Raw genomic sequence first — 26,157 nt, 5'->3', positions numbered from 1 at the left:
GAAAATTGTCTGAGCCGTTGTAGGAGAAATTGGTTATTTCACACGACAGAAGGGACTGCCACGTTTTACTCTTTCCCTTTGGGTTCTAGGTGCACCCAGACCAGTTATGCGATGTTATATGTACTGTCATATTCTGTCAAGAGGTTGGCAAAATTTTCAGCTCGTGTTCGTGTTACGTATACTACTACGGCGCGAGAGTCGAAAAAACAACTTCGGATTATGTAGGGGAACGAATTGGTCAATCGCAAGTAAATCGTGAGTATGTATTAGGAATTTAAATCCTTCTCAGGACCCCGTAGGATGCCATGAGTACCAGGAAAGTATTTTCAAACCTGCGGTGGCGTGACACGCACGCGTGACGCTGCCTGGGTTGATTTTGTCAGTCAACCCTCCTTCGCTCTCTCGACAAACGCGCTATTTATCCGCTTCCACATCCGTGTTACGACCCATGGGAATAATTACTTAGACTTCGTTCTCTAGATATGACTCAAAGTGAGGATTTCTGATTCCTATAAACATAGAAAGTTGATCAACCAGGTTGCAGTTTTTAGCTCACAAAACCTCATACTGTGTCTGGCTTGCTGGAATGTATCCATAAACAAAACCTACCACATGGCATCATTCCTCCTCATGATCCTTCGTTCCAACGGAAAGGTCTCATGCTCATGTTACAATTCCGACTTCACACCTTCATTGCGGTTATCCTTGTCGAATCTGTCATAGGTTGAAGGGGCAGCTGATATGAGACCAGATGATATAAAAGCAGGAAGCCTGCTCCAACAACGCTTCACTATGCACCCTCCCCCTATCGAGATTTCCAGGTCATCGCAAGATGGACAAGTCTGAAGATTTTTTCACGGACGTGAGCGAATTGAAGAAGTTGGAGAGTAATAGTAACTTGGGGAGGGATGTAGAGAGCGAGTCCGAGGTGAATGATCGTGCGACGATGTAAGTTAACGAAGCATTTTCATCCTGCGAGTCACCATGCTAATTCTTTGTAGGCGATATGTCGACTTCAGAGTCCTTCCTATTCTCGCACTGACATACGCCTTCTCGTTGATTGACCGCGTCAACCTGGGTTCGGCGATGGTTGCTGGAATGGCTGGAGATCTGGTTTGTTCCACCTTTTCGTCTTCCTGCTGTCTGGTTGACGATCGTGCCGCTATCCAGCAAATGCTGGTTGGGAATCGCTACAGCATTGTAACAGTGGTCTATTTCATCCCCTATATCCTGCTGTAAGCGTCCGGTCATCAACTTGGTCTGCCGTTCGAAAGCTCACGAAGATAATTTTTCCAGACAGATTCCCGGAAATGCGATTCTACGAGCTGTCGGTGTTCGCTACTGCATGACTTTCGTAATCGTCGTTTGGGGGGCGGTTACTATCGGGATGGGCTTCACAAAACACTGGGAAGCCTTTGCGGTTTGTCGAGTCTTGATAAGTGCTCTTGAGGCGAGTTTGAGTTCTGTTTGTCCAGCTCCACCGTTTGCTGATCTCTCAGCATATCAATAGGCAGTGTTTTTCCCGGGCATGGTGTTCATCATCTCAACCTGGTATGCTTGCTTTTTAACTCGACGAGGGGAAGTGTCTAATGCGGCCTTTTTTCTTCTTAGGTATAAGAGGCATGAGGTGCAGAAGCGGTATGACACTCATGATTTGGGCGTAAAGACTTTCAGTCAACGTGCCTTCCATTTTTAGCCTTGCCGCCTTCTGCCTCACCTCTGCCCTCATCGGCGGATTTAGCCCTCTCCTTGCGTACAGTCTTAGTTTGATGGATGGGAAAGCCAACGTCGCAGGTTGGGCTTGGATATTCGTACGTTCGCGTCGATTGAACGATGCTTGACTTGCTTAACGCATCCTTTGTGTTTATCTTTCCCTCCTCAGATTATGGAAGGCATCATAACAGTTGTGCTAGGACTTCTGTGCTACCTCTTTGTTCCCGAGTTCCCGGACAGAAATCGATTCCTCTCGAAGGCCCAGACGGCGTTTGTTCTGAAGCGAATTGAAGATGACCGTGGAGATTCTACACCTGACGAAATTACGGCACGGAAGGTGCTTCATCATTGTAAAGACTGGAGGATTTGGATGTACGGTGTGTAACTTCTGGGTTTTCCGGATTCCTACCGCATCTCATATTCAGGCTCAGGTGTCATGTTCGCCTGTCCAAACCTTGCATCGTACATGTTCGCCCTTTTCATGCCGATCATTCTGAATGGCATGAACTTTTCATACGAGAAATCACTACTTCTGGCATGTACAGTTCTGCCCTCCCTCCTTTGACTAAAATTTGCTAACGACACCTGGGGTCTTCCTTCAGACTTCACCCCCCTATGGGTTCGCTGTGAGTGATATCGTAACATCCCTTCAGTCACTTGCTCCCCTTTTTTGACATAAGGTTCCTTCTTCCGTATTGTCTAGTTCGTTTCAAGCATGATAATCTCCTGGACGTCCGATAAGACAAGGCACCGGGGTGGATTTGTTGTGCTATCGGCTCTGATGACCACAGTTGGGTGTTGTATGACAGCATTTGCCCAAGGAAATGCTGTCCGGTATGCTGGTGTGTGCTCTGTGCTTTTTCTGAAGTCCGACGTTCAGCCCGTTGTTTTTACTTATTACAGGAACATTTTTCATATGCGCAGGGTCCGCTGGAACTATACCCGCCATCCTTGCCTGGGTAACTACGTCTCTCGTTCGGAGTTCTACTTCGATTACCTGAAATTCTACCTTTCACACAGAGCTCCAACAACGTTCTAACGCACAGTAAACGTGCCGTGCAAACGGCCGTAAGTATAGTAGGAGGAAGTGTAGGAGGTATCATGGCTAGCATGGTTTTCCGCCAGCAGGATTCTCCCAAGTACATTCCGGGTGAGTGAAGAAACATTTTTACCTCTTCGTTCGTTTGCACCATCTTCTCAGCTCACTCTTTCACCCCAGGCCTATGGGTCACTATCGGCGCTCAGATCATTTGCATGATTTTAGCTATCTTGATGTCGGTGCACAGTTATCGTATGAACAAGAAAGTTAGGGAAGGGACGTTGTCTGAGCCGTTGGAAGGACGGGTTGGCTTCCTTTATACGCCGTAAGGATTCCTGTGTCAGGGTTTATTCTTCTTTAGGTTTTACTAGGTGCACCATACTTCGATTATTCAATGTTATTATTCTGACAATTCTAGGGTCCGAAGACCTCACAGGTTGGAAACATTTCCTATTCGCCTTGTCGCGTATCTGTTGAAGACACGAACTATCGTGGTACTAGTCGTACTAGATACGGCATTCAATGTTTGCCTGTTTCCGTTGAAAAATGCTCGCAGTGCTGCTGCAACATCCACAATTAATACGCGTCCCTCGGGCAAGAATTCATACATTCGCAAAACTTCCGAATTTATAAACATATCAGCTCCATTGAATCGAGATTGAATCAGTTCGCTCGATTTCGTTGCAAGATAGGCAGGGTTTAACATTTAACGCGTGTATCACTCTTCTGTTACACTCTCAATGTCTTTCAATGCTTTGCCCTCCTCTCGTCGCCTCCGTACGTGATCATGAGAGCACGTTCGTTTTTTGTGGCTGCGGTCCGCGCTCCGAAACGGCCCCCATTCGACATTGCCACGTGGATTACAGATGATAATTTGGACTCCGACTTCATGTGACTGCCCGACTGCTTGGCATCGCTCCGAGTCCTTCAGCAAAACGCGCCCTGGGTAAGCAGTTCCCACTAAGCAGCAGTCGTGGCTACAAAAACACCTATTCAGAAAGCCTATGTTTAGTTCTGTCCTCTGACATGTTCATTCATATTCTCCACGGAAAATCTCGCACAGTTTAATACTACCGCCGGCCAAATGCCCATTTATTAGTGGCGATAGACTTACTGCATAAAAACTGTGAGTTGTGCCAGTGTGTTTAGTTCTCCCTCGCTCCTCTACTCTGCGGAAGTTTATTATTCCAGACAGAATGCGGACGTCCGAACATTCAAACTCATCCATCTCAGACGTTACGAAAGAGCCCGATTTACAGGAAGCCAAATTGGTTACAGAGGTAGGTTTTGACCAGGAAAATGCCAAAGTGACTATAGATGATCTCGATGAGCGCAAGACCGTGTAAGTTGACCTCTACTAATCATGACAAGCCGATACTTGATCAGGCTTACTAGTCGTTACATTGACATTCGGATTCTTCCTATCCTCGCAGCCACTTATGCTTTTTCGCTTATCGACCGTATTAATTTGAGCTCGGCGTTTGTTTCCGGTATGGCCATTGACCTCGTGAGTGGTTCTCATTCGAATTCCGAATTATCCTGTTAGTAGTATATCCGTCCCTAACCAACGAGTCCAACTACAGAAACTCCAAGTTGGCAACCGGTACAGCATCATCGCGGTTCTATACTTCGTTCCCTTTATCCTATTGTGGGTTGAATTCTCCTGGTATTAGAAGGTTCATAACTGATGAAAATCTTCGACTCTTCTCAAGCCAGATCCCCGCCAACGCAATCTTGAGAAGGGTAGGCGTACGGAACTGGCTATCATTCATCGTCATCGCGTGGGGGGCAGTACAGCTGGCAATGGGCTTTGTCAAGCATTGGGGGTGGCTTGTTTTATGTCGAGTCTTGATCGGTTGTTTCGAGGTGAGTGTTTAACTGGATCTGAACTGTGCAAGAGCTAACTGGGTGACAGGCAGGATTTGGTCCGGCTATGGTGTTTATCATCTCGACCTGGTATGGATACCCACCGGGCGGTGAGGTGAATGTTTCCCTCGGAGTGTTATTGACCTACCACCTAGGTATAAGCGGCATGAAGTACACAAACGGTGTGTTAGTCCGTAAGATGATTTACCTGTTTTCGCTTACTAGACGACGTTTTCGGAAAGTCTTGCTTTATTCTACCTTTCATCCGGGATGATTAGCGGTTTTAGTCCCGTCCTATCATACGCGTTAAGTTTGTTGAATGGGAAACAAAATATTACTGGATGGTCTTGGATATTCGTGGGTCGTTATATTTCCACTCCCACGATCTTTCGTTAACGGAGATCAACATGCTTAGATTATCGAAGGAGCCATAACACTCGCTCTCGGGATTTTGGTCTACTTCTTCATACCCGATTTCCCCGATAAAAACACCTTTCTCACGAAAGCTCAAACCACTTTCGTTTTGCTCAGAGTCGAAGAAGATCGGGGTGATTCCATTCCGGATGGAATCACCACCCGTAAGGTCTTCCATCACCTCGGCGATTGGACTATCTGGATCTATGGTGGGTATTTTTTTACATTCTGATTTGCTAGCACTCTGAACGAGGACTTTAGGAATTATGCTTGCGTGCTCCACACTGCCGGCTTACATGCTAACGTTCTTCCTGCCGATTATCCTGAGAGGCATGAACTTTACTACCGCCCAGAGCTTACTCCTTGTACGTTGAGCACAAGTCCTTCACGTGTCTTTCCTACTCATAATCTTCTTTCAATCCAGAGTTCGCCCCAGCTTGGATTTGCGGTGAGTCTTTACACTATCATAAATGAAATAAAACCACCTCATCTAGGTGTCTACCCACATTTCTAGTTCTTGTCAGCCATGTTCTTCGCGTGGATCTCGGATAGATCGAAGCATCGAGCGACGTTTATTGCGATTCAGTCGCTGCTGACCCTGATCGGATGTTCAATGACCGCATTTGCTGAGTCCACAGCCGCACGATATGCGGGTAAAATAAAATAAATGTGGGCAATGGAGAGAAAGGTTGACCTTTTTCTATTCTTTCCCTCTAGGGACATTCTTCGCTACCGCTGGTGCAATGGGATGCATCCCTTCTATCCTGGCGTGGGTTAGTCGAGCCTCTGGCTCCGTCATGTTCTCAACAAATACTGAGAACACTGTTGCGTAGGGTGCGAACAACGTTGTATCGCATAGTAAACGGTCCGTTCAGTCTGCGGTCACTGTCGCAGGAAGTGGCGTAGGCGGGATTATTGCCAGTACGGTATTCCGTCAACAAGATTCTCCAGAATATATTCCGGGTGCGTGATACATACTAGCCTCTTCCCGTGGACTCGTTAATGCTATGAAATGAAATGGTATAGGTCTATGGGTCACCATCGGTGCCCAGATTCTATGTATCGGTTTGGCGTTGATGATGTCTCTGCGATTTTACCGCGTGAATAGGTTGTGTAGGGAAGGCCGTCTCGTTGGTCCTCTCGAGGGTCGAGTCGGGTTTTTCTATACTACTTGAAAGTTTTGTCTGTATTCCCTTGTCTTCGGTCTGAAATCGCGATTTTCACATATGTTACAACAATTTACATTGGATATCTGGAACCGTCTGAAATCCTATTGCCAAAGTTACGACTGACGACGATACGTATGCTCCATGAAAGGTCAATGGTTCTGTCGTTTCATGCAGTTTGTTTAAACCAGAGACGTCGCGACGTCACTCTCAAAGTCAAAATTTGAGTTTGAACTTTAAACTTTGAACTGTCCAAAGGGCTACGTAGATCTGTGAGCATCCTCTGAATTCTCAATGAACTCTCAAGTATAATATCTCAATTTCAATCTCAATTCTCAAATCATTCTCAAAGTTTAACAGATCAAATTGTTTTAACTCAAATCTCAAATTCTCGAATAATCTCTCAATTTATTTACCGTTTCAAATTAAAATTAATTCCCCTCAACCCTCTGAATTAATTCCCTCTCAACCCTCTCAACCCTCTCAAATTGGTTCCCTTCTCAATAATGAATAGTTTTGAACATTGTCAATGTATTGATAGTCAGCTGGTGCTCGTGCTGTGACGAGAGGCTTGGGCTACCCTAGCAGATACCATTAGCCATAAAAAGAAGTAATGACATTGAAGACAGACCGTGGCAGTAAGAGACTGTTTCATGCCCTCCATTAATATCCCGGACGAGAATGTGGGTTGACCCGGTTGAGCGAGGTTCGAGTGAAATTAAGAACTTGTAACATATAGAGACCACTGGCACGTACGAACGCAAGATATAGGCTCGAAGGCGAGTCGCTCAGTGGGAAATGGAAAGATGAAGACGGCGAATAGGCAACATAATGGAAAGAGAGTGAGGAGGGAGTGTGGGAGTGTCACGGGTAACATTTGCAAACTCCGGTCTCCCCGACAGCACCGTACTGTCAAAACGGTGCAGGCGCAGGTACCATCAAGTTCGTACCCGGCCCTTCATGGGCCTTCAGTCAACCAAACTCAAAAACTACGTCTCAGACAGAGGAAATGAATTCCTGACCTTGAGTATACATACTGGTAAGTGGATATGAAGCTTCGACACAGCGGACATCATGATGACAGCCCCGTAAAACGGGTAATAAATTAAATCCGAAACAAAACTGTATTACGTTTGTTCGTAAAACGGCATGTGGAGCTATGAAACCGGCTCGGGAATAGCCGCGGCAGGCACCCAGAACGCGCGGCGCGTGTCGTCCTTCTCATTCGATGGCCAGGTTGACAGGGCAGCTGTTACTTCTAAGCTCCGGAATTTGGTGAGTCCATTTGTCTACCTATCTCCACTATATTCCCAGAATCCCTATGATTCAATTTTTATTTAACCCTTACAATACAAGGTTTATTGATCGGAATTGGAGATTATCACCATTATATACGAGTACTTAATTGTCACTATCTAGAGTGATTACCGGCCGTCTAGATCTGAAATAGTCGTTCAAATTCTGGTTGTCACTCGGCCAACACCCAGGGCCAGCAGCCTTATAGAACTTCTCCTCGGCGTCCTTGGCCATACTTGCATACAGAGCTGCCTTGTGCGACGCATACACACGATAAGGGTTGCGTGCATCAGTGATGCCAGCTATACTCTTGGAGAGCGGATATCTGGCCTTTTCCAAGTTGGGCGGACCGACGGCTAGCTGAGACCAGTAGGACGTCATGGCCCGACATGCCCTTGTAAGGCACCGGAATTCCTCCTCCAGTAGTTCCACTTCCTCCACTAGTCTTTCCATGTCTGCCTTCGCACGGAACCATTGTACCCGTTCCACTTTATTACAAGTTGTGAGTTTTGAAATAGAAATATCGCAATTTAATTGAGACCCACTTTCAGTCAAGAAGTCAGCCTTTGCCTTCGTACCCAAACCCTTCAGTTGCCCGTACCTCCAGATCCACGCATCCACTCGCTTTCCATCTCCCAACTCACGTGCCACTGTTGGATTTTTGGCGTACATGTCCTCATCCTTGAGGACGGGATAATCGGGCGAATCGTCTATGCCAAGAAGACCAAGGATTGCCAACCGAGAAGCCCGGTAATGAGTCGCATGCAGCTGCTTTTTGACTTCAGCAGTTTTCAACCATTTAACTGACCTAGTATTCTGAATAACTCCATGTGAGTTGGCGCGCTGATTCTCCCTCATTACGGTCTTGTAGTTGATAGCATCGCAAAGGCCCACAATAGCGTCGTTGCATTCACCTTCACGGAGTTTCAACTCAATCGAAGATAGAAGATCTAGCGAGAGTTTTTTTCGTTCTTGTTGACTAAAATCTGAGGGGAGATAGAGGCATTGGGTCTCGATGGAAATGTCATTGTTGCGATCGAGTTGTGCGGATACGAAGGACTCCACTTGTGGCATCATATGGAGTTGAAGCTTCCTCCAGTTACGTATATCTGTGGTGAGAACAGTTTTACTTCGCTTTGTTGTTGATATTTCAGACTCTGTTGATGCCTGTCTAATAGATGCTTGTAGCTGACGCCTACGGAACATGGATGGAGTCAGAAATTTGTATCTGTAGATATTGAACACGTACTGGCGCTCTTGTATCCGTATACCACTCAGAATAAACTTGATCTCGTCCGATGCATCGCTAAACAGATCACCTCTGGCTGCCAAATTCTCCTGCTCCAGACTGAGCATGTTCATATAGACATTCTCACGAGAAGGCACTGCTTTTAATGAGTCTGAGTAGTATATAAATGGCGGGACTCAAACTCACAACGTCGTGTTCGGATATGGTATACACTGACCCAATGGTCCCCTTCTTTTTTTGGTTCATCACTTTCCTTACTCCAATGATCGACGTTGACAGCTCCTCGAAGTCGCGACAGCCCTATATAATGTTCAATAGCATCATCTCGAAGCTTTACCGACTCCGAGTGTTTGTTGGTAAGGTAAGTTGCTGAAAATGTGAGTCTGTGGCGTACAAACTGGCAGGGGAACTCACCCATGTTCATGGCCTTGGTCCAGTTCCAAAAATTGTGGAGGTCAATTATAGTATCATGTCTATGGCCATGATTCATTTGCCTTGTGCTTCCGCCAGATTGTTTCGACTCTGCCCATGATTGTTCAATTCCTTCCCCATGCATACGTGCTGCTCCCTTCAGGTAATTGAGTGAGAAACGTATGCGGCAATCGGTATTGTGACCATCAAGGTGCATCTTTGGTACCATCCACCGAACAAAATCTATTAACCATGCCATATCTGGGAAATGTTTCGCCGTCCGCTGGAAAAAGTGAACCCCAAATTGACAGGCTATGTCATAGGTGCTAAGTATCCGACGAAAGAACCTGGCATGGACAAGCGAGGTTCCGACTACATATCGCCGTACAGCACGAATAAAAGCAAAGTCAGCATTCGAAAACCTAGTGAGGAGTTAGCTACTCATGCCAAGCACACATTCCATCATTACGCACCTTTCGCCCTTTTGAAGATCAACCATGGACATGAATACACTGTGCCTTCCGCATTCAACAGCTACTACTCCGGTGATGACACAACCCTTGAATTTCAATTTATTCTGCATATCGACAGCATGAAGGTGAGAGCAGGTTGATTTCTATGGCAAAATTATCAATAGTGTCAGTACGCTGCGATCAATACCAAGTTGTCATACCTCATCTTCTGGGCGGAGCACTATACTACCAACATACTCATTATACTCTTCATCGCGGGGAAAGAAACCCAATCCATCCAGTAAGGAGACATCATCGGGGTCATCGACCTTCGCAAATCTTTGCAATCCGAAATGGCCGTCAACCATCATTGTCAGTTGGACCATGTGCCTTGAAATGTAAATCAGCCTAACTAGCGATAATCAAGAACTCCCACACCCACAAAAAGTCATCGTCGATCTCGTTCCAGTAATGATCGGGCACATTAAAACCCGGTTCAGGACAAGCAAAGCATGGGACTACCACACTTCCAGGCGGGCGATTTGGGAAAAATTGGTCCATACCGTGTGCATGTCCACTCCTCTTCACTGCTTGTGCAACACGAAAGATACGTTGGACACGTAGAAACTGCTGGTATGGGTCCTGTATGGTAGTGATAGTAACCATATGTGAGTCATCGGCAAAATGGCACACAGGACTCACGGGGATATTCGCAAGGTCGGGTGAGAACCCACAAGTCCGCAGGCGAAGTGAATAAACAAAATCATATGGAGACTTCTTTGATGTAACGGTATGTAAGTGAAATTCGGAGAGAACGTTAAATGTGAAACCAGTCTCTGCACGAGCGACTGTCGCAGGGAATATTCCTGAGGCCAGAAGATCCGTGAATCGATGCTCAGGGCGTCCATGTCCCGGGCAAGCGCAAAAAACACATTTGATTCGATGAATGCCGTTGATGTCAATGAGATTGAAGTCTAGCGGTTTGGAGTAAGCACCACCTGCCTCGGCTGCTTCACACCGACAGCCGTTGTGATTGTGACTAAAGGTATAAACATAGCCCAGGTCACAGATATCCCGTTTATCGTAGAATTTTCCATTCCAGACATGTGCCCAGTGAAGAGGTGAGGAGGAATGGGTTTCGAGGAAGCAAATTGAGCATGAAGGTTCGAAGAATAGGCAGTCAAAGCAAATACATGATCGGACAGCACCTGGCCGTCGACATTTGCAAGGCTCTCCGACTGACATGGAGGATTCTTGAAGGAGTAGATAGTCGATTATAACATGTAGATTTTGTTTGAACCCTTCCATATGAACTGACGCGCCCTTGATGAATTAACGTCAATTACAGTCATTTGGTGAAAGTCCAAAGCTATTTTACGCACCTGTCCCTTTTGAATGGAAGGCCTTTGTTCATTTGTCCCCTTCACTCCTCCCTCAGGTATGTAACTGGGACTCTGATTATCAGAAAGGGTGGTCCAAGAGCGAGGTCGCTTTAATGGCCGATGAACATCTTGATCGATTGCTTGGATTGGCATGTCATGCGTAATCGCCTGCCCCGCACTATCAGTTATTTTGTGTTGGAACTGTGGAGCCGGAATAGAGTTAAATTCGTCGGTACTTGCAATCCCAGCGTTCCTCTTTCCCTTCTTCCTTGGTGAGCGTGAACTGGCCATAGTGCAAGATGAAAAAGGGCAGAAATCAGATAACGCTGTGCATGGTACAGCGTTCCAACATTGAATAAACGTGTTTCTCACGATTTACCCCCTGTAAGGTAAGATGGATCAGCATGTTTTATTAAATGGTTATTGGGTCATTGACTATCAGAGAATATTGCTTTCCAGCAGTTGGCTTGTTGCCGGCTGTCAGGAAAAACCCGCAAATGGTACACTGAATCAATGTCTTGAAATTAGGCTTCCCACATGAACATTGTGTCAGTCGGTTAGTAGGTATACGGCAGTTTCAGTATAGGGATTGTTGTCATATGACCACGGGTCAACTTCAGATACGCTTTTGTGTTTGGTGACCACGCTGGCTCCAAGTTGCCGCTATCAACAATACCATCATAAAGAAATCCTCGACAAACTCCTTCCTCGGAGCTTAACTGGTCTAAAGGCGATAAAAGGGGAGACGAAGGTGACTGAGAAGTAGGAGAATACCTTGAAACAGATCCAGTAGCAGCCAGTACGTTCACCGATGCGCTTCTCAGTGTTTGTACCAGGAACTGCGATTGCCGGATTTGCCTCTTTCTCGGACTATTCGGTCTCTATGTGCGTGGTTACTATCTGCTCTTATTTATTTTGAAAAGGCTGATTATTTGTATTAGAATGGACAAATACAACGGTAAAGTAAACCACTGGCCTGAGATTCCCCACTACAGTAAAAGCGAGCGACTTCACTGAGAACTCGGGCGGTGTGATAGAATCGTGGGAACGTTAGCCTATAAAAATGCTTTTTTTCTCATACCTCCATCTTGCATCAAGTCTGCTAGTTTGCGGGTCATCATGAAACGACGGTCAAATGATGGTGAAACGATGGTGAAACGACGGTCAAATGACGGTCAAACGACGGTCAAATGACGGTCAAACGACGGTCAAACGATCTTAAATTCCCTCCGGATTCCATCCCCCTGACTTCCTTCCGTTCCATTTCATCCGGGACAGTCTTTCTACGTTATTTTACATCCGCAATATCCTCGGAACGTCCGTCTTCCTCCCGCACTCACGGTTCTTTAGTTACTTATGTTCATTTGCAAGTCCCAGAGTACCACCTACCCCAATTTTACCTCTGTGACAACCTTATTCTTCCTATTTCGCTACGAAACTCACTTTCATTTATATACCAGATTCTATTCTATTCTCTAAATTTGACTTCCATCAGCAACATACAGAAAACACGGGTCAACCTTTCAGCTTTTTTTGCACTCTTTGTGGCTTTTTGGCTCGTGAGAATATTTCCCGCCTCGTACGTTCGACTTTCCCCCTCTCTAGACTTACCGCTGACAAAGAGCCTCCTCAACTTCAACGTTAGCCCTTGTTTGCTTGTAGTTGCATCGTGGCAAGCACGCTTTTGTCAGGCATCAACATTTATATGGAGATTTGCGCCTCACAATTCCCTTCACTACAAAGGACTCATAACATGGGAGGATGGAATGTAACAGCAGGTACGCATATCACGTATTATACGAACAGCTCCTTCTAACCTATCATAGCAAAAGACGTAATTCAATTACAGTACGTTGCGGTCGACGCACACTCGAACGGTTGTGTTAATATTGACCGTGGGAGTCAACAGTTGGAAACCTATTGTCAGACGTAGTCAGATTCCCATGTATCTACGAATCATCAGCCTGATCAGAAATGTATGTTTCTTAACACTTGCGCTGAATCTAGTCAATCTCCCTGGTCGTCGGTGGTCGAGGATGTGAGTTCCGGGCAGGTGGTTCACACCTTCTCTCAAAATACCCAATATTTGCCGATATTTGCCGAAGCATTTCAGGGTCGGATACAGGTACATCATCGGGTTGATCGGGCGTCTCGTTTCTTTCCACTCACTCGACATCCAGCTACATGGAGCAGCTATCACCTGTAAGGTCCAAAAATTGGTATAGTTAGTCTGATATATGTTCTCAATAGTATCTGAAATTCTGGCTGATTCAGTTTTCCTCTAGCTTTTTCAAAACAACTATTACTTTATTCCATACTGTACGCAAACAAGTTCCTTGTCAAGTTGATACTCTAATTATATCACCGAATTTCCAAACGTGTCAATTTCAGGCCTAGTTGCCGGATCAGCACCAGCCCTTGATCAAACACAGGAGCTACGTCGGACCAAATCAATGCTGTCCATCGATGCTCAACTGTGGAATAGTACTCCAGGGGTATTTTATCCACACCCTTTTCACCCAAGAGGATTCTATGGTCATCCATTCGAAGTCCCTCCGACTTGCAATTAACGACGACTTCGACCGGCTCTTTTCGATGCTGGTAAACTCGTTGAGTTTGTTGAAAGCGCTGGATACTGAGGTACGCACCTTGAGCCAAATCACTAAACTAATTTTCTTCATGTAATCGTCGTCGTCGTCCAGCGTTAGGTCGATCATGACAGGAGCAACAGTCCTCATGGCCCTATAGTCCCTCGGGTTGAGTTCGACGACTTGTTGAGTGGTGGAGTTGCGAGAGATGGGCTTCAACTCATCCTCAACGGCGTAAAGCTCCGGAAACGGACCAAGCGTTGTGTGTAAAGGATGCAAGGGTTGAGTCAAGTAGTGAGGTTTTTCACATTCACTACCCTCTTTGAACTTGCACTGTTCAAGTTAAACGAGGTCAGCATGCTACAATTTTTCTATGAGAATAAAAGAAGATCAAGGCTTACTACTTGTATCCAAGCACCAGCCAATGGCCTTTTTGTACACAGGATTGGTGCTGTGACCGCGTGTCCACGATGGTGAGGTTGGTACCAACGGCTCCGTGGTGGACAAGGGGAATACATCTCCAGAGTTGACCGGAGCTGCTGTTTGTTCTGCTTGCGCATCTGGGCCTTGGTACCTTGCAAGCCAGCCGCCGTAGCAAGGACGTAGTCTGATTGGGTGGCCATGAAGGAAGATGGTTCGGAAGTAAGAGCAGGATGAAAACACCTTAATATCTGGACTAAATCTCCTAGGTGTGACTGCCGCTTGGGACGTAAGTCATCCTGTCGGATCTCTAAAACTCAAGCTCCACAACTGTGTGAGTCGCCGTCTTCACGATAAAGTCTTCGAATCGCTGGACAGATCTAATCCTCGCATAGACCAAACCCACGGCATTTACCCCCATGCTTATGAAACCCTGAACAGTCCAATTTGCCAACCGGTATCCTACATGGCATTTTCACGGATAGCCTACCACCGTAATGTACTAGTTTTACTTATTTTTACCTCTCGGGTGGCAAATCTAACGGAACTCGGCTGAAATAGTGGGATAACGGGGACCTTCATCCTAACATTCCATGTAACAAAACCTCTTTCTGCACAATCTTACGATTCTATTTTCTCATACCTTCAACAGAAGACATACATATCCATATGACTTGGTGCCGCCGCCGTAACTCAGTTCCTTTTCTCTTGCATCCACCACCTTCTTCCCAACCGGTTTTCAAATTCTCTGTCCGTATTCTGTCCTATGGGTCGCCAGTCCGCTCTCCCTCCAGACCAGCTTGTGTGGCTCGATAGCATGAGTCAGCAGCTGCTGTGCAAAATCAAGAACAATGACACCGACATCGACACATTTGTTAAGTCTGCAGAGAAATACTGGGAGGAATACTGGGGTCCCAAAACACCCCAAGAAAAAGTTACGAAGTATAGAAAGGTAAGTTCAGATTCTTGCTCAGTTCATTACTTAACTTTTTGACTGCGGTCTTCTCCAGTCCGTCCAAGACAGGTTCAAAAATAATCGCTTTCGAGCGAAAGGCGACAATTCATCATCCGGTACGCCAGGAGGGTCTGCCTCTCTACCGACATTTTTCTCTCTCGCCCAACAGCCTGCACCAACCCCATATGAGCTTTTCCGTGCCGAGAGATCTGAGGAAATCAACAAAGCAGTCAACAAGCAGCGTGAGAATGACTGTATGGGACATCAGCATCATCTGGGTCTACTCAGAAAGGAGCTTTCCTCTGAATATAGATCCACCAAATCGACATGGATAGCAAAAGCCCGAGGACTGCAGCAAGATAAGGTGTCAGATGTGCTTTCGGAAACTCAGTAACACCTCGCTTGTCGTTCTGTTGTTTCTCTCGGTCTAACACAGCTCTTTAAGGTGTCAGGAAGTCTTTACAGCACAAATGGAGGAATTCCTGGAATCCCTTCTTGGCCGTGGGCGAGGGAAGATCGGTAATGGGAGCTTCGCACTCCTATATTCTTACCGGACGGCTGATAACACCTTGAAAATGGGATGGTACACATTCCTCGGCCCGTTGTTTACTATTATTTGTCACAACTGAAAATCTTTCCATCAGTATCAATGCGACGGCCAACAAGAAAGCACCCAAACTCCCAGCACTCTTTCCTCTTGAGTATAACCAAATCAAGAGCACTTGGGGCAACTATTGTAATCAGACTATTCCATGTAAGTCCCCTTTTCTATCAGGGACTATTTTCTGCTAATAAATTTGGGCAGTAAACCACGATGTATCGCTCACCCCCGCTCAACAGTTATTTAAGTGCTCTGAGGACGGATGCCCTTACTTTCCGATTGGTCAACTTGACCCCGGTAAGACCCCACCTGTGGAGTTGGAGGATGTTCTCCGGAACTACTTTCAGGCCCAATATGGTGAGCATTATTCAATAGCTGCAGACAGAATGCGCCTTATCCTTTGATCAGATTACGCGTGGTCCAATGCTGGGGGAGCTGGCTTCGGACCCATGGATTGGGAGCATGTAGAGTACTCAGACATGCTATCTCACGGCTTAGAGCTGAGAGTTCCTATAGATGGGGACTACGGCTACGTTTATCAGCTCTACAACTATTTTGATTCGCAACTGAACCAGCCAATTCAGGTCTTCAAAATCAAAGATACGATTATCAATCTGTCGCTCTCGTCGGATTGCCTAGCAGCGCCATGTGCTCCCATTAGTCCAGCTCCTGAAGCTGTACAAGCTGAGCCCGAGAACTCCTCCGAGAACCCCAGCCACGGAACAGTCGATTCCGATGAGGTTGTCAATAGCCCACGCACTGATTTTTCTCAAACACTTCCGGCGCTAGGTATGTGTCCATCCGACATTTTCCCAGGAGAATGCTTACCCTTTCAACAGCTAATTCGGAGAACGGAGGAAGAGATATCACACCGGATATGGGAAACGCGATCAGTGATATCACCGATCGTTGCCAAACACCGGCGTCCCCGGGTACGCAGCTGCCAATTCTCCAAGCTCGAAGCGTCTATCTAGCCTCTGCCGTGCCAGCGACCACGTCACGGCGGGAAGTCTCTTTAATTGGTCGACAAAACTCTGAAGGTATGTCATTAGGCTTCGTGAAGGGTCAACGAGAATTTAGTATTCATAAAAATACAGATTCCAGCGAAGTTGATGACATTGAAGTTGATCGTACGCCCAGCAAGCGGGCCCGGTTGGAAACATCGGACGATTCGGTTCACGTTCCGAAGAAACGACGCAAGTCATCCCAGCCCACAAAGAATGTGGGCAGTACATCATTGGCTACACCGACCAGGTGAGTACTAATATAGTTCCACACATTATGCTATTATTTACGTCCCCAACAGGCGCCGTCGTTCAGTTCGTGTGGCAACGCAGAACGTCATTGAACTCTCTGCCGCTGACACCACAGGACCCAGGACACGAGTAATCAGGAGTGGACGAAGCGGTAAAGGTACATGGGAGGAGGTTTCGGTCGGCGCTTCCGATGAAGAAGAGAATTGAGCGTCTGTATTCGGTACTTATAGTTTGGCTGGTCAGTGGTGCATGCGCTACTTCTCATGCTCGCCGACACATGCCGAATCCTTCTGATGTAAAAAGTTGAGATTTAACGTTTGAACACCTCAAAATTGAGTCCGGGATCAAAAATATTGAGAATTGAGTTTGTTTGACTCATGCACTGATATCAACAAGAATTGAGATTGAGATAAAATTGCTCAAAAATAGAGATGAGATTTAATTGAACAAGAAGTCGGAGTTCAATATTTCAACCTCAATTTTGAATTGAGATTCTCAGTTTTGAAATTGAGAATTGAGATTGAAATTTAGATATTATTATACTTGAGAGTTCATTGAGGATTCAGAGGATGCTCACAGATGTAGCCCTCTGGCACAGTTCAAAGTTTAAAGTTCAAACTCAAATTTTGACTTTGAGACAGACGCCGTGACGTCTCTCGTTTAAACAAAATGCATGTATTTACTGAATGGTTGGTCAATGGATGCTTGTTCTTTGTAGATCTGAAGCTTGCGAAAGATATCAATTGCTGTTTGAATGCCAACAGAGAACCGGAACGTAACATTGCTTTCTACGGAATACTCAAAAAGAATTAGAATAACGGTCCCCTTCACAGGTTTACCATCTTAATTTTGAGCACTCTAGTCAGCGAATGGGACTGTAAAGAGTAAAGCTTAAAGGACAGTTTCGGAGATTTTGGGCTAATCCGATAACAAACAATTGAAGGTACTCTCGTGACGGTTGCTAGTACCCATACTACTTTCCACATCTCCGATGATTTCTGGTCAATTATCTCGTCAAACTATTTTCTCCTCCAAGACTTTGCCTTGTACGACTGTGGGTTCTGCGGCTGTCAGGACAGTAACGAGCCGACACCATTTAGTGGTAGAGGGATTCTTCCATGCATGCATGGCGCCTTTCATGACGACAACGTCGCCCGCGTTCTTCAAGTGTGTTTCGCTACCGTCTTCCATGATGAGGATGATCTCTCCCGTGACTGGGATCATTCAATGTGAGAAGACCTTCTATACTCTAGGAAGAAGAAGAAAGAACATACGTAATATATCATAATCTATCGAAGATGTGCGGTGCTGTCAGTAATTGTCAGTTGTCCGAGTCAGAGCGCGTTATAGCCGTCACATGTACGAGCCGGCTTACCATGGGAGTCAGCCCACCGGGAGCTAGCTCAGTCGTCTGAAAAGAGCTTCCATTCGCAGGTACCAAGCCGAAGCCCTCTGAAACGGGGGTAGGTCTTGTAGCTCCATCTTCGCTGGTGATAGTGAGTGAGCCACTTGAAACAAAACAAGTCGATTGATTTAACCTACGATTTATTATTGTCTTTCGTTGGGAGCGGATCGGTGATCTTCCAAAGCGGCCCAGTCCTTGTCTCTGGAGAAAATTCCAATTCCTTGTCCTTTATCAGCTCATTGCGCGGATAAAATGCATCGGAAAGATATTGAAAAAATTACCTTTGTAACAACATTGATGTCACTTGTAACAGAGCCGATGCCTGCTTCGTTGTGGGCAGCGATTACTCGACGTTGGGGTAGAAGTTCTGCCTGGTCGGACATGCTGTCAAGGTAAGAGTAAGGAGATGAAAAGAGTTGAATCACGAATTATGAATGGGAAAACGGAGGCAATCATGTGCTGATTGCCTTCAAACAAAGCACTGACGATTTGCCATTCGGGCAGGCCGGCCAATGCATGTCGGAACAGCCAGATCCGGCACCAACTTTTTCCTGCCCGCGAGCCCTCGTATCAGGGAGAGCCCGGAGAGGTACCTCTTCATCTCAGAGCCGGGATCGCTCAGCAAAAGTCGGCCCTACGGTGTGCTTGAACATTCTTGATACAGATTCCAAAGCTAGCTTTATGTAATGTATTTAACGGCGACATGTAAACAAACAAGAAATGAATAAATTCCGACGCAACACAATTCCTGGACAGTACGGCATTATCGAAATGGGGTGGGCAAATCCAATAGCGCCGCCCACATATCGTCATAATCATAATCAGACGCAGGCTACGAGAAAAGGGAATAGCCGTAGGTCAGCCTAAAAGTTCGAACGAAATATGATGAACGTACCTGGTAGACGTTAGTCCTCGGGCTGGCGGTGGGGGTGGCGTTCAATGGCCCCGCCTTACAACGACGCGCCGGGCCTGATAACTGCCTTCTCAGTGGCTTGCCGGTCTACAAAAGATGTACGCGAAGTTCATGAAAGAACAAGAATGTCGAGAAGGGTAAGAACGCACGAACTTGACCTATAGACATACACATAAAGAAGAAAAAAGCGCACGTGAGAAGGAGCCAACTCAACAAAGGGGGAATATGCGAACCCGGGCATCTCTGCCGCCGCTGTTTGTTAGTCTGGAAAGAGGTGATGACTGTGGGCGAGGTTGAGATTCGGAGTTGTCCACGATCTGTTGTACGTGCCGTACAGTAGGCTGCTCGGATGGTGTTCCCTGTGATGACGTGCCCTAATTTTCGGTATATACATTAAATTTCGAAAGGGCCAGACGTTAATGAAAGTGCGCGTACATTGACACCTCTCAGTACCGGTGGCGCGTTTTTCTGCGTTCGAACGGGGTCAACGGATGGCGCTTGGATCTGTGCGGAGTCCATGTTGAACAGAGTATCCAGATCGCCCTTTAATTGATTCATCTTGCTCTTCCAGTTCTTCAGTAGTTCCAGCTCTTGTTTCAGCGTTTCGTTTTCCTGCTTCATCCCTTTCGCCTTATTCTCGGCCGCTCGAAGTTTATCCTTCAACTCTTGTTTCAGCGTTTCGTTCTCCTGTCTCATTCCTTTCGCCTCGTTCTTGGCCGCTTGAAGTTTATCCATCCATTCCTTCTCCACCATGTTCTTCATCCGTTCATTTTCAGATTTGAGGGCAGCATTCTCGAGGACAGATTCTTCGCGTTCTTGAGCGAGTTTCTTCTGTGTGTCTGCAAAAGCCTTCAGCTGTTTGTTTATCAGTTCCTGGATTTGGTTGTTCTGAATCTGGAGGGCCTGGAGATCCCGACCCATGTCATTTGAAACTGTTCCAACTCGTCAGCTCATACAAATAATTTGCTGGCTTCCGCTTACCCAGAGACACCGAAGTTTCTGCCGCTGCTTTCTCGTTCTGGAAGGAACACGGGTGTGAGCAACGCGAATTTTAACAGATATTGAGGGAAAGAACCTTGATTTCTACTTTCCGACGAACTTTTCTTTCTACACTCTCATCTTCACTGTCTATCGAAGAAGCTGGCCGTTTTGAGTCTTTCGACATGAAAATCAGGGAAGGGAGGCGTGACAACATGAGTCACCCGGCCTCAATGTGATTTCCCGCTATTATGTAATACCGCCGTTTTTTCCTCCTTCATCCGTCATCGATCGTAGCTCACGTAGTAAGTATAGACTGCTACGCTTCCAGTCTCCGGTCCTGGGGTTGGTTATCACAGGGTAGAATCACGGGATCCATTCAAGAGTGTTATCCGAGTGTATTCATCATTCAGGCCCTCATGGCATTCTTAGCCCTTATCTCTCGTTTTCGGGTATGCTCTTCCGATGTGCGGTTTTTCAGATTAAAATAGATTATCTCCCGATAGGTGCTTCATTCAAAAGACTGACTCGAACCCGTGCAAATTTTTTTTCGGGGTTCACTTTCACCACCACCACCGTCACCCATGTCGGATATCATCAGCGTTCCCAAGCTCGGCAGTGGCAAGAACGACGAACAAGATGAAGTTGCAACACCGTATAAGGTTCACTGGTTCCGTTCCACGATTTTCCAGGTTATCGTAGTTGGGATGGTGTTTTTCTGCGTGAGTCATGCGAGTTGTACTCTTTTTTTCTGAGGCTAACGATGACTCGACATACAGGCTCCAGTATGTCGATTTTTGTTCAGGGAATATAAAAGTTGAAGACAATCCATGGATCAGGGAATGTACAACGCTCTATCGAGTTTAGGAGCTGGAGGCCTTGCAACACCGTGGTACGCTAATGCTACGGCGGCGGCGGGATACGGTGAGTGCCAGAGGATTTCGTTCGCTATCGCACAGGTTAACTTTAACGTGTGCCCCGTTCAAACAGTCTTCATGGCATTCTTCGCGCTCATTGGTGGGATTATAGTCAGTAAAATCGGGCCTAGGTTGGCATTGTTCGTACGTACTTCCCGCTACCTCTGCATCCCATGATCCCTCAGTATCAATTCTTGCCGTTACCGCAGATATCAAGTACCGGCGATGTGATGTTCGTGTCTTGCATTCTGCCTTAATCCTTCGCAAAAACCTAACGACTTTGTCGACCCTCTCTTCGTAGTTATGGTGGAAGCCTTTATCTCAACTCCAAGAACGGTACCCAGTGGTTTATGATGCTCGGTATGGAAAATACCCCTCCTTTCAAATTCAAATCTAAAAACCTACATATTTATTTCAGGTTCTATATGGTCAGGCGCTACCGACGGGTTGATGTATAGTGTGGAAGGTGCAATCATTACCGGTATGTTAACTCAATTGGGCTTCCCAGTTTAGTCGGATAGCCCACCGTTCAATAAACCCCTCGCAGGTTACCCTGAACCGGACGTAAAGGGTCGCATGCTTGGTTTATGGGTCTTCATGCGTTCCATAGCACCTTGCATCGGTGGCGCGATCATTCTCGGATTGAATTCAGAGACTGATTCATCTGGAGGGGTATCATTAACGACTTACATTGCCATTATCGTCATCATGTGTTTGGGACCATTTTTCGCTCTTCTCTTGTCGGCACCTGAGAAAGTGCAGAGGAAAGATGGGAGAAGGGTCGGGTGGAGGAGGGCTGGATTCGTTCAGGCTTCGAAGGAGTGGTGGAGGGTTGCTAGTTCGAAAGATGTACGCGAGGCTTTCCTCTTCCTTGGTACTAGCAATATTGACTACTTCCCTAGATGTTACTCCTCTGTCCGTTATTCTTCACATCGTGGTTCTACAATTCCTACATCGGTACGCTTTACCCTACCTATCTCCGAGTTTCAAGCTTAGTATTGGTCTATGCATACCAGGAACACTCCAAACACAATACATGACGGTTCGTACACGAGCCCTATGCGCTTTCGCTATTCCATGGGGCGACATTCTCGGCGGCTTCATGATAGGTTCCTTCCTCGATTGGAAACGAATTTCTGTCGCCAGACGTGCAAGGTGGAGCTTTATCGGGATCATGGTTTTCAATCTCGCCCTTTGGTTTGTTTCTCTTTCTCTGACGTCCTTCCACAAATCCACTGATGCAAATTCAATGAACTCTCTATATAGGGTATGGGCTGCAATCATCACGAAACAACTTCATGATAGTCATGAGATCGTCGACTGGACGTCTGGATCCCTGTTCAGCAAGACGTTCTCGTTGTTCGTCATCTTCGATGCTGCTACGATGATGACACAGACCGCTATGTTCTGGATCGTTGGGAAGAGTGCGTATACCCATCTGTTACCACAAGGATGGTTGATCTGATCAAAAATGTCGTGGGTAGTGTCCGATGACTTTGCGGTTCTCTCATACATGACTGGGACTTTACGAGCTGTAGAATCAGCAGGACAGGCTGTTGCGTATGGAATCAAGTCTACGGATTCGTCAGACTGGATATCGATTGGGATGAATATTGGATTGAGTATGTATCCGTATTCCCCTTCTTCTTTGAACAGGCACGATACTGACTCAGACTTCTGAAAATCCTTAGTCGTCCTTTCTCTTCCCTTCGCCTGGGTCGTCATACGGAAGATCGGTGTTGTTGATTTTGAGAGGATTACGTTTGAGCATGTTACGAAGACGACGGTTCATGAAGATTCTCCTTCCTCACCGTCGCCTTCGAGGGGGAGTGAGGAGAATGAGAAGAGGGCTTAAAAATGTGCAATGTTAGGTTGTGGTACGAGTAGCTTCATGTGGAGACGGTTTTCTTTTGGAAACGGGTCATTGTTCTTTTTTTTGTTCTTTGGTTGTGCGAGGAGATGACGTTCGAAAGCTTTATAACACGTTAAGTCAACGGGGGTGAACGGTAGTAATCAACGCATTCTCATCATTACCTTCGAAGAAATAATCCGAGTTAACACCTGTAATCGCAAGCTAGTCAGTTGAGGCCCTTCAGATACTACTCTATCACAGTCTATCAAGAAACGGTTCAGTGCCATATCCTCCTGAACGAGTATCATCTCCGATTGAACACCCAACGGATGGCCGACCTCCGGCTCCTTTCTCGCTACTGAAGCCCATATGCTCAAAGCCGGTATCTTAGCGGTCCTCGAGTATTCAAGTTGCGGTCGCCAAACCTGAGCGCTGAGCCAAACCCTAATTTTGCGTCCGGAATTATTGATATAAAAACTTGTGTAAATTTATTGGTGAAAGACTGATTTGTTTTTGAAATAACCCCCAATGTTTACTTTGAGCAGCTATTGAAAGTCCAGATAACAAATAAACCACACATTGAGGGGTAAACATCTGAAGGTCTGGTTGAACGATCAACAATGTCTATGAATCCATCATACTATGATATAGAGCTGATCTCGGTGACAGATCATAATGTAATTGGCGGAAGAGATCTTCAAAAGATCTTCAAAACCTTTTCCCGCAAAACAAAAATGCACATGATTCGACCCAGGTTCGAACTGGGGACCTTCTGTGCAGGTATTTTACAATGTTAGACAGATGCGATAACCAACTACGCGGTCCTCGAACCGGTTACCTCTCACTCGCTTTAATCGGTTCACCAAATGCCAGTAAAAATCATTAAGTGGTAGTGGTAGAATTAAAATTGTAAGTGGTAGAGCAAGTGTACAGTGATAACGATACTTGAGTAGCCAAAGTCCAGATGACAAATGTCAATACACCGTACCAAGGGCTGAGGGGGAGAAAAAAAGCTGGAGTATCGGTGAGTCCTTAATGGATCGTCATAGAGTCGTTGGTCCCAAAATTCAGGAATTAGAACAAGATCCCAAAAGATTCAAAGCGGCAAAATCAAGAATGATCAGGATCAATCACCCATCCCGTCCTCCACACCTTACTGGGATCGTAACGTGCCTTTAATTTCCTCAATTTCGGTAGATTATCCCCATAGATATCCTGTGTCGATACCGTCTGAGGAGTTTGCGCAAAGCTTGCTGGGAGAGGTAGCGACTTCCCAGTCTTCTTAACTTGCGCTTGACGGACGGATTTGGCGAGATTAGATGTCCAGTCGGAGACTTTGCGGTCATTTGAGGGGTTTGTATGCCTACAGAGAGGAGGGCGTGAGGAAAAAGACGGTGATAAGAATTCAAAACGTCGGACCTAGCTGTAACAGTCCAATAATAGTGCGGACTCCTCGCAGCAAACGCAGTCGATCCAGCAGGTTTTGAAGCAATCTTATCACGATGTGAGAATTCCCACATGGATATCGTCGCTTGGAACTCGGGGTCCTCCGTGAACTTGAGCCATTCTTGATAGACTGAGGTAACGGTGTCGTCCCAGACATCAGAAATTAATGCGCCGTTGGTCGTTACACGTGGAGGCTGGTTTGTGATGGACGAGTCGGCGCCGTGGGATACGGAGGTGAAGTTGTTCACGGTGAAGATGCTTTCGAATATGGGCTTTGCGAGGGTTCGGAAGGGAGCGAGAACGGTGTCTGGTTTCGTTTTTTGCTCCTCGATGTAGGGAAGGATTAGAAGGGTCGGCTAGGGGAAGTAAAATAGTCAGTTCAAAGTCATTTTATAGAGGCTTTGTAGAAAGACTTGCGTTGAAATCGGGTGGTGACCGAGCGAACATTAAGATCATCTTAGAGCTCGGGTCCTGGTGAGCGAGATGGTCCTGGTATTACAGATGAGTGTGATTTGTGTAGCTAATCAAGAATGAACAAACATGTAGAGCCGCTAGAACCTTCGGAAGGTCCGTTCCAAGGTAGCCTAAAGATCCCACCGTGATAGGTCCCGGGAAGGGGTGAGTGGCAAACGTCATCTGTGTGACTATCCCGAACTGATTCACACCACCTTCGAAAATAAACCACATTTAACGACCGTCGACCGGCATTTCAAGAACGAAAAATGAGGATGGATACCCACCTCGAATAGCCCAGAACAAGTCAGGTTCGTGTTTCTCATCCGTGTTGATGACCTGCCCGCTAGCCAAAACCACTTGTGCGGATAGCATGTTATCGATAGCCAGCCCATACTGGCCGGACAAAGGGGAATAGCCAGCTGCAAGCGTCGACCCACCAACGCCAACAAGATGAACACTTCCACCTACGACAACGACACCTTGTTTATCCGCCTCCGCATAGACATCACTCCACAACGCGCCACCGGCGACGGTTATCGACTTTTTATCAGGGGACACTTTCGCAGATTTCATCTTCGCTAGGTCGAAGACTACGCCGTTGTTTGTGGAAGAGACACCAGGGGCAGAGTTGACTCCTCCTCCTTTGACTGCTATTTCTGGGACTGGGATGTGGTATCTGGTTAGTCCAAGTGCGAACTTGAGAGCTATGGATATGTCGTTGGCAGTCGCGGGCTCGACGATGACAGCGGGTTTGAGGATACACGTGGTTGAGAAACGTTGAATGGTCGATTGATAGGATGAGGAGAAGGGCGTGATGATTGAGCCAGAAAAACCTTGACTGGTGATGCTCCCGAAGCTCTGTAAACCCTCCATCTCCGAGAGAACTTAGCAGGGAGTGGTCAAAAAAAGCCGGGAAGAGAAAGGAAATAAGGGTGGGTTTTTATTTAAGTTGAATTAGTAGAGGGAGAACTTAAATGCATGCCGAAGCTGCTACTGTATGTAGATCGAAGCCCCCAAATCGACCGAGGGAATGTCTTAGCCCAAGTTACGCCGGTCAAACCCCTGGAAACATGAGGAGGTCACGCTCGACAGAGATTAATGGACCTGGATTCGAGGCACCCTTATAATACTAACTCACTTCGATCAATTTCTATGGTAAAAAGGCGGATTACTCATGCCTCAAATTCCTAGTTCCTTGATGGGAGAAACTTGATGCTTGATGGACCCCTGGCGCTTTCGGTGAGTGCGGCCAGCGACTCAGCCATGAGTAGATCACTCACCACACCCATACCCATGTCATCCTCTTCTTCTTTTGTCAAACAAAGTTGTTGAGAAAAGCTTGTAACTCCCGCCGTCTACCTCCCCGTGGCAACGGGACTAGA

General features: G+C 46.4%; 9 protein-coding genes and 1 non-coding gene across 16 annotated transcripts; 4 read left to right on the top strand and 6 right to left on the bottom strand.

Annotated features, from left to right (window-relative positions):
• Positions 1-357: 357 nt before the first annotated feature.
• Positions 358-3,236, top strand: E1B28_002133 (uncharacterized protein). Of its 4 annotated transcripts, XM_043159050.1 has the most exons (16): positions 358-492; positions 545-948; positions 1,002-1,113; positions 1,171-1,235; positions 1,297-1,454; positions 1,515-1,551; positions 1,612-1,638; positions 1,697-1,811; positions 1,883-2,090; positions 2,145-2,248; positions 2,316-2,339; positions 2,417-2,555; positions 2,617-2,672; positions 2,734-2,863; positions 2,933-3,123; positions 3,180-3,236. In XM_043159050.1, exons 2-15 carry the CDS (start codon positions 833-835, stop codon positions 3,079-3,081), a joined length of 1,440 nt encoding a protein of 479 aa, XP_043002648.1. In that variant the 5' UTR covers positions 358-492; positions 545-832; the 3' UTR covers positions 3,082-3,123; positions 3,180-3,236. The 4 variants fall into 4 exon arrangements, with proteins under 4 accessions (XP_043002648.1, XP_043002646.1, XP_043002645.1 ...); XM_043159048.1 differs by lacking the exon at positions 3,180-3,236 and having other exon boundaries at positions 1,297-1,450; positions 1,511-1,551; positions 2,617-2,863; positions 2,933-3,162; XM_043159047.1 differs by lacking the exon at positions 3,180-3,236 and having other exon boundaries at positions 1,297-1,450; positions 1,511-1,551; positions 2,417-2,672; positions 2,933-3,162.
• Positions 3,237-3,667: 431 nt separating this feature from the next.
• On the top strand, positions 3,668-6,207 carry E1B28_002132 (uncharacterized protein; the record flags this gene model as incomplete). Its single annotated transcript, XM_043159046.1, has 16 exons — positions 3,668-3,698; positions 3,765-3,878; positions 3,948-4,094; positions 4,148-4,259; positions 4,336-4,400; positions 4,465-4,618; positions 4,668-4,708; positions 4,774-4,800; positions 4,861-4,975; positions 5,034-5,241; positions 5,294-5,397; positions 5,457-5,480; positions 5,547-5,685; positions 5,750-5,805; positions 5,866-5,995; positions 6,059-6,207. Exons 3-16 carry the CDS (start codon positions 3,949-3,951, stop codon positions 6,205-6,207), a joined length of 1,470 nt encoding a protein of 489 aa, XP_043002644.1. The 5' UTR covers positions 3,668-3,698; positions 3,765-3,878; position 3,948.
• A 1,392-nt stretch (positions 6,208-7,599) lies between these two features.
• Positions 7,600-11,279, bottom strand: E1B28_002131 (uncharacterized protein; the record flags this gene model as incomplete). Its single annotated transcript, XM_043159045.1, has 10 exons — positions 7,600-7,982; positions 8,040-8,689; positions 8,744-8,879; positions 8,930-9,112; positions 9,158-9,576; positions 9,628-9,770; positions 9,828-9,996; positions 10,049-10,248; positions 10,309-10,929; positions 10,989-11,279. The coding sequence occupies 10 exons, from the start codon at positions 11,277-11,279 to the stop codon at positions 7,600-7,602; spliced, it is 3,195 nt and encodes a 1,064-aa protein (XP_043002643.1).
• Positions 11,280-13,349: 2,070 nt separating this feature from the next.
• On the bottom strand, positions 13,350-14,199 carry E1B28_002130 (uncharacterized protein; the record flags this gene model as incomplete). The annotated part of the gene is made up of 3 exons (XM_043159044.1): positions 13,350-13,586; positions 13,637-13,909; positions 13,978-14,199. The coding sequence occupies 3 exons, from the start codon at positions 14,197-14,199 to the stop codon at positions 13,350-13,352; spliced, it is 732 nt and encodes a 243-aa protein (XP_043002642.1).
• A 563-nt stretch (positions 14,200-14,762) lies between these two features.
• On the top strand, positions 14,763-17,151 carry E1B28_002129 (uncharacterized protein; the record flags this gene model as incomplete). The annotated part of the gene is made up of 10 exons (XM_043159043.1): positions 14,763-14,948; positions 15,007-15,341; positions 15,397-15,534; positions 15,596-15,705; positions 15,757-15,909; positions 15,961-16,341; positions 16,392-16,484; positions 16,542-16,592; positions 16,650-16,806; positions 16,859-17,151. The coding sequence occupies 10 exons, from the start codon at positions 14,763-14,765 to the stop codon at positions 17,013-17,015; spliced, it is 1,761 nt and encodes a 586-aa protein (XP_043002641.1). The 3' UTR covers positions 17,016-17,151.
• A 528-nt stretch (positions 17,152-17,679) lies between these two features.
• E1B28_002128 (uncharacterized protein) lies at positions 17,680-18,649 on the bottom strand. The gene is made up of 5 exons (XM_043159042.1): positions 18,495-18,649; positions 18,351-18,433; positions 18,184-18,295; positions 18,083-18,116; positions 17,680-18,022 (listed from the first exon to the last, which is right to left on the bottom strand). The coding sequence occupies exons 1-5, from the start codon at positions 18,594-18,596 to the stop codon at positions 17,823-17,825; spliced, it is 531 nt and encodes a 176-aa protein (XP_043002640.1). The 5' UTR covers positions 18,597-18,649; the 3' UTR covers positions 17,680-17,822.
• A 201-nt stretch (positions 18,650-18,850) lies between these two features.
• On the bottom strand, positions 18,851-20,306 carry E1B28_002127 (uncharacterized protein). Of its 4 annotated transcripts, XM_043159038.1 has the most exons (8): positions 20,202-20,306; positions 20,108-20,144; positions 19,562-20,058; positions 19,462-19,500; positions 19,360-19,407; positions 19,276-19,284; positions 19,109-19,213; positions 18,851-19,045 (listed from the first exon to the last, which is right to left on the bottom strand). In XM_043159038.1, the coding sequence occupies exons 1-8, from the start codon at positions 20,289-20,291 to the stop codon at positions 18,977-18,979; spliced, it is 894 nt and encodes a 297-aa protein (XP_043002636.1). In that variant the 5' UTR covers positions 20,292-20,306; the 3' UTR covers positions 18,851-18,976. The 4 variants fall into 4 exon arrangements, with proteins under 4 accessions (XP_043002636.1, XP_043002637.1, XP_043002638.1 ...); XM_043159039.1 differs by having other exon boundaries at positions 19,109-19,284; positions 19,360-19,500; positions 20,202-20,305; XM_043159040.1 differs by having other exon boundaries at positions 19,360-19,500; positions 19,562-20,305.
• A 66-nt stretch (positions 20,307-20,372) lies between these two features.
• On the top strand, positions 20,373-23,084 carry E1B28_002126 (uncharacterized protein). The gene is made up of 14 exons (XM_043159037.1): positions 20,373-20,556; positions 20,611-20,826; positions 20,884-20,889; positions 20,944-21,028; positions 21,095-21,165; positions 21,231-21,253; positions 21,323-21,381; positions 21,440-21,502; positions 21,569-21,870; positions 21,924-21,978; positions 22,038-22,218; positions 22,288-22,445; positions 22,506-22,643; positions 22,713-23,084. Exons 2-14 carry the CDS (start codon positions 20,689-20,691, stop codon positions 22,874-22,876), a joined length of 1,443 nt encoding a protein of 480 aa, XP_043002635.1. The 5' UTR covers positions 20,373-20,556; positions 20,611-20,688; the 3' UTR covers positions 22,877-23,084.
• A 530-nt stretch (positions 23,085-23,614) lies between these two features.
• Positions 23,615-23,705, bottom strand: E1B28_002125. Its single transcript has one exon. It is a non-coding gene; the product is annotated as a tRNA-Val (tRNA).
• A 278-nt stretch (positions 23,706-23,983) lies between these two features.
• E1B28_002124 (uncharacterized protein) lies at positions 23,984-25,648 on the bottom strand (the record flags this gene model as incomplete). The annotated part of the gene is made up of 4 exons (XM_043159036.1): positions 23,984-24,236; positions 24,293-24,675; positions 24,860-24,987; positions 25,060-25,648. 4 exons carry the CDS (start codon positions 25,646-25,648, stop codon positions 23,984-23,986), a joined length of 1,353 nt encoding a protein of 450 aa, XP_043002634.1.
• Positions 25,649-26,157: the final 509 nt, after the last annotated feature.

This window comes from Marasmius oreades, chromosome 10, assembly GCF_018924745.1.
Source record: "Marasmius oreades isolate 03SP1 chromosome 10, whole genome shotgun sequence".
NCBI classification, from domain to species: Eukaryota; Fungi; Basidiomycota; class Agaricomycetes; order Agaricales; family Marasmiaceae; genus Marasmius; species Marasmius oreades.
Note: the sequence above shows the minus strand (reverse complement) of the source record. Positions and strands in the feature narration are given on the sequence as shown.

What these genes read in the sequence shown, in the direction of transcription:
- E1B28_002133 (XM_043159050.1), top strand. Translation starts at nt 833, where the DNA reads ATGGACAAGTCTGAAGATTTTTTCACGGACGTGAGCGAATTGAAGAAG. An exon ending in AGGCATGAGGTGCAGAAGCG is followed by an intron (nt 1,639 to 1,696) that starts GTATGACACTCA and finishes TTCCATTTTTAG; the next exon opens with CCTTGCCGCCTTCTGCCTCA. An exon ending in TTCTCCCAAGTACATTCCGG is followed by an intron (nt 2,864 to 2,932) that starts GTGAGTGAAGAA and finishes CTTTCACCCCAG; the next exon opens with GCCTATGGGTCACTATCGGC.
- E1B28_002128 (XM_043159042.1), bottom strand. Translation starts at nt 18,596, where the DNA reads ATGTCCGACCAGGCAGAACTTCTACCCCAACGTCGAGTAATCGCTGCC. An exon ending in ACATCAATGTTGTTACAAAG is followed by an intron (nt 18,434 to 18,494) that starts GTAATTTTTTCA and finishes ATAAAGGACAAG; the next exon opens with GAATTGGAATTTTCTCCAGA. An exon ending in ACGAAAGACAATAATAAATC is followed by an intron (nt 18,296 to 18,350) that starts GTAGGTTAAATC and finishes CACTATCACCAG; the next exon opens with CGAAGATGGAGCTACAAGAC.
- E1B28_002127 (XM_043159038.1), bottom strand. Translation starts at nt 20,291, where the DNA reads ATGTCGAAAGACTCAAAACGGCCAGCTTCTTCGATAGACAGTGAAGAT. An exon ending in GTCGGAAAGTAGAAATCAAG is followed by an intron (nt 20,145 to 20,201) that starts GTTCTTTCCCTC and finishes TGTTCCTTCCAG; the next exon opens with AACGAGAAAGCAGCGGCAGA. An exon ending in CGAGGACTAACGTCTACCAG is followed by an intron (nt 19,046 to 19,108) that starts GTACGTTCATCA and finishes CTTTTCTCGTAG; the next exon opens with CCTGCGTCTGATTATGATTA.
- E1B28_002126 (XM_043159037.1), top strand. Translation starts at nt 20,689, where the DNA reads ATGTCGGATATCATCAGCGTTCCCAAGCTCGGCAGTGGCAAGAACGAC. An exon ending in GGCCTAGGTTGGCATTGTTC is followed by an intron (nt 21,166 to 21,230) that starts GTACGTACTTCC and finishes CCGTTACCGCAG; the next exon opens with ATATCAAGTACCGGCGATGT. An exon ending in CCAGTGGTTTATGATGCTCG is followed by an intron (nt 21,382 to 21,439) that starts GTATGGAAAATA and finishes TATTTATTTCAG; the next exon opens with GTTCTATATGGTCAGGCGCT.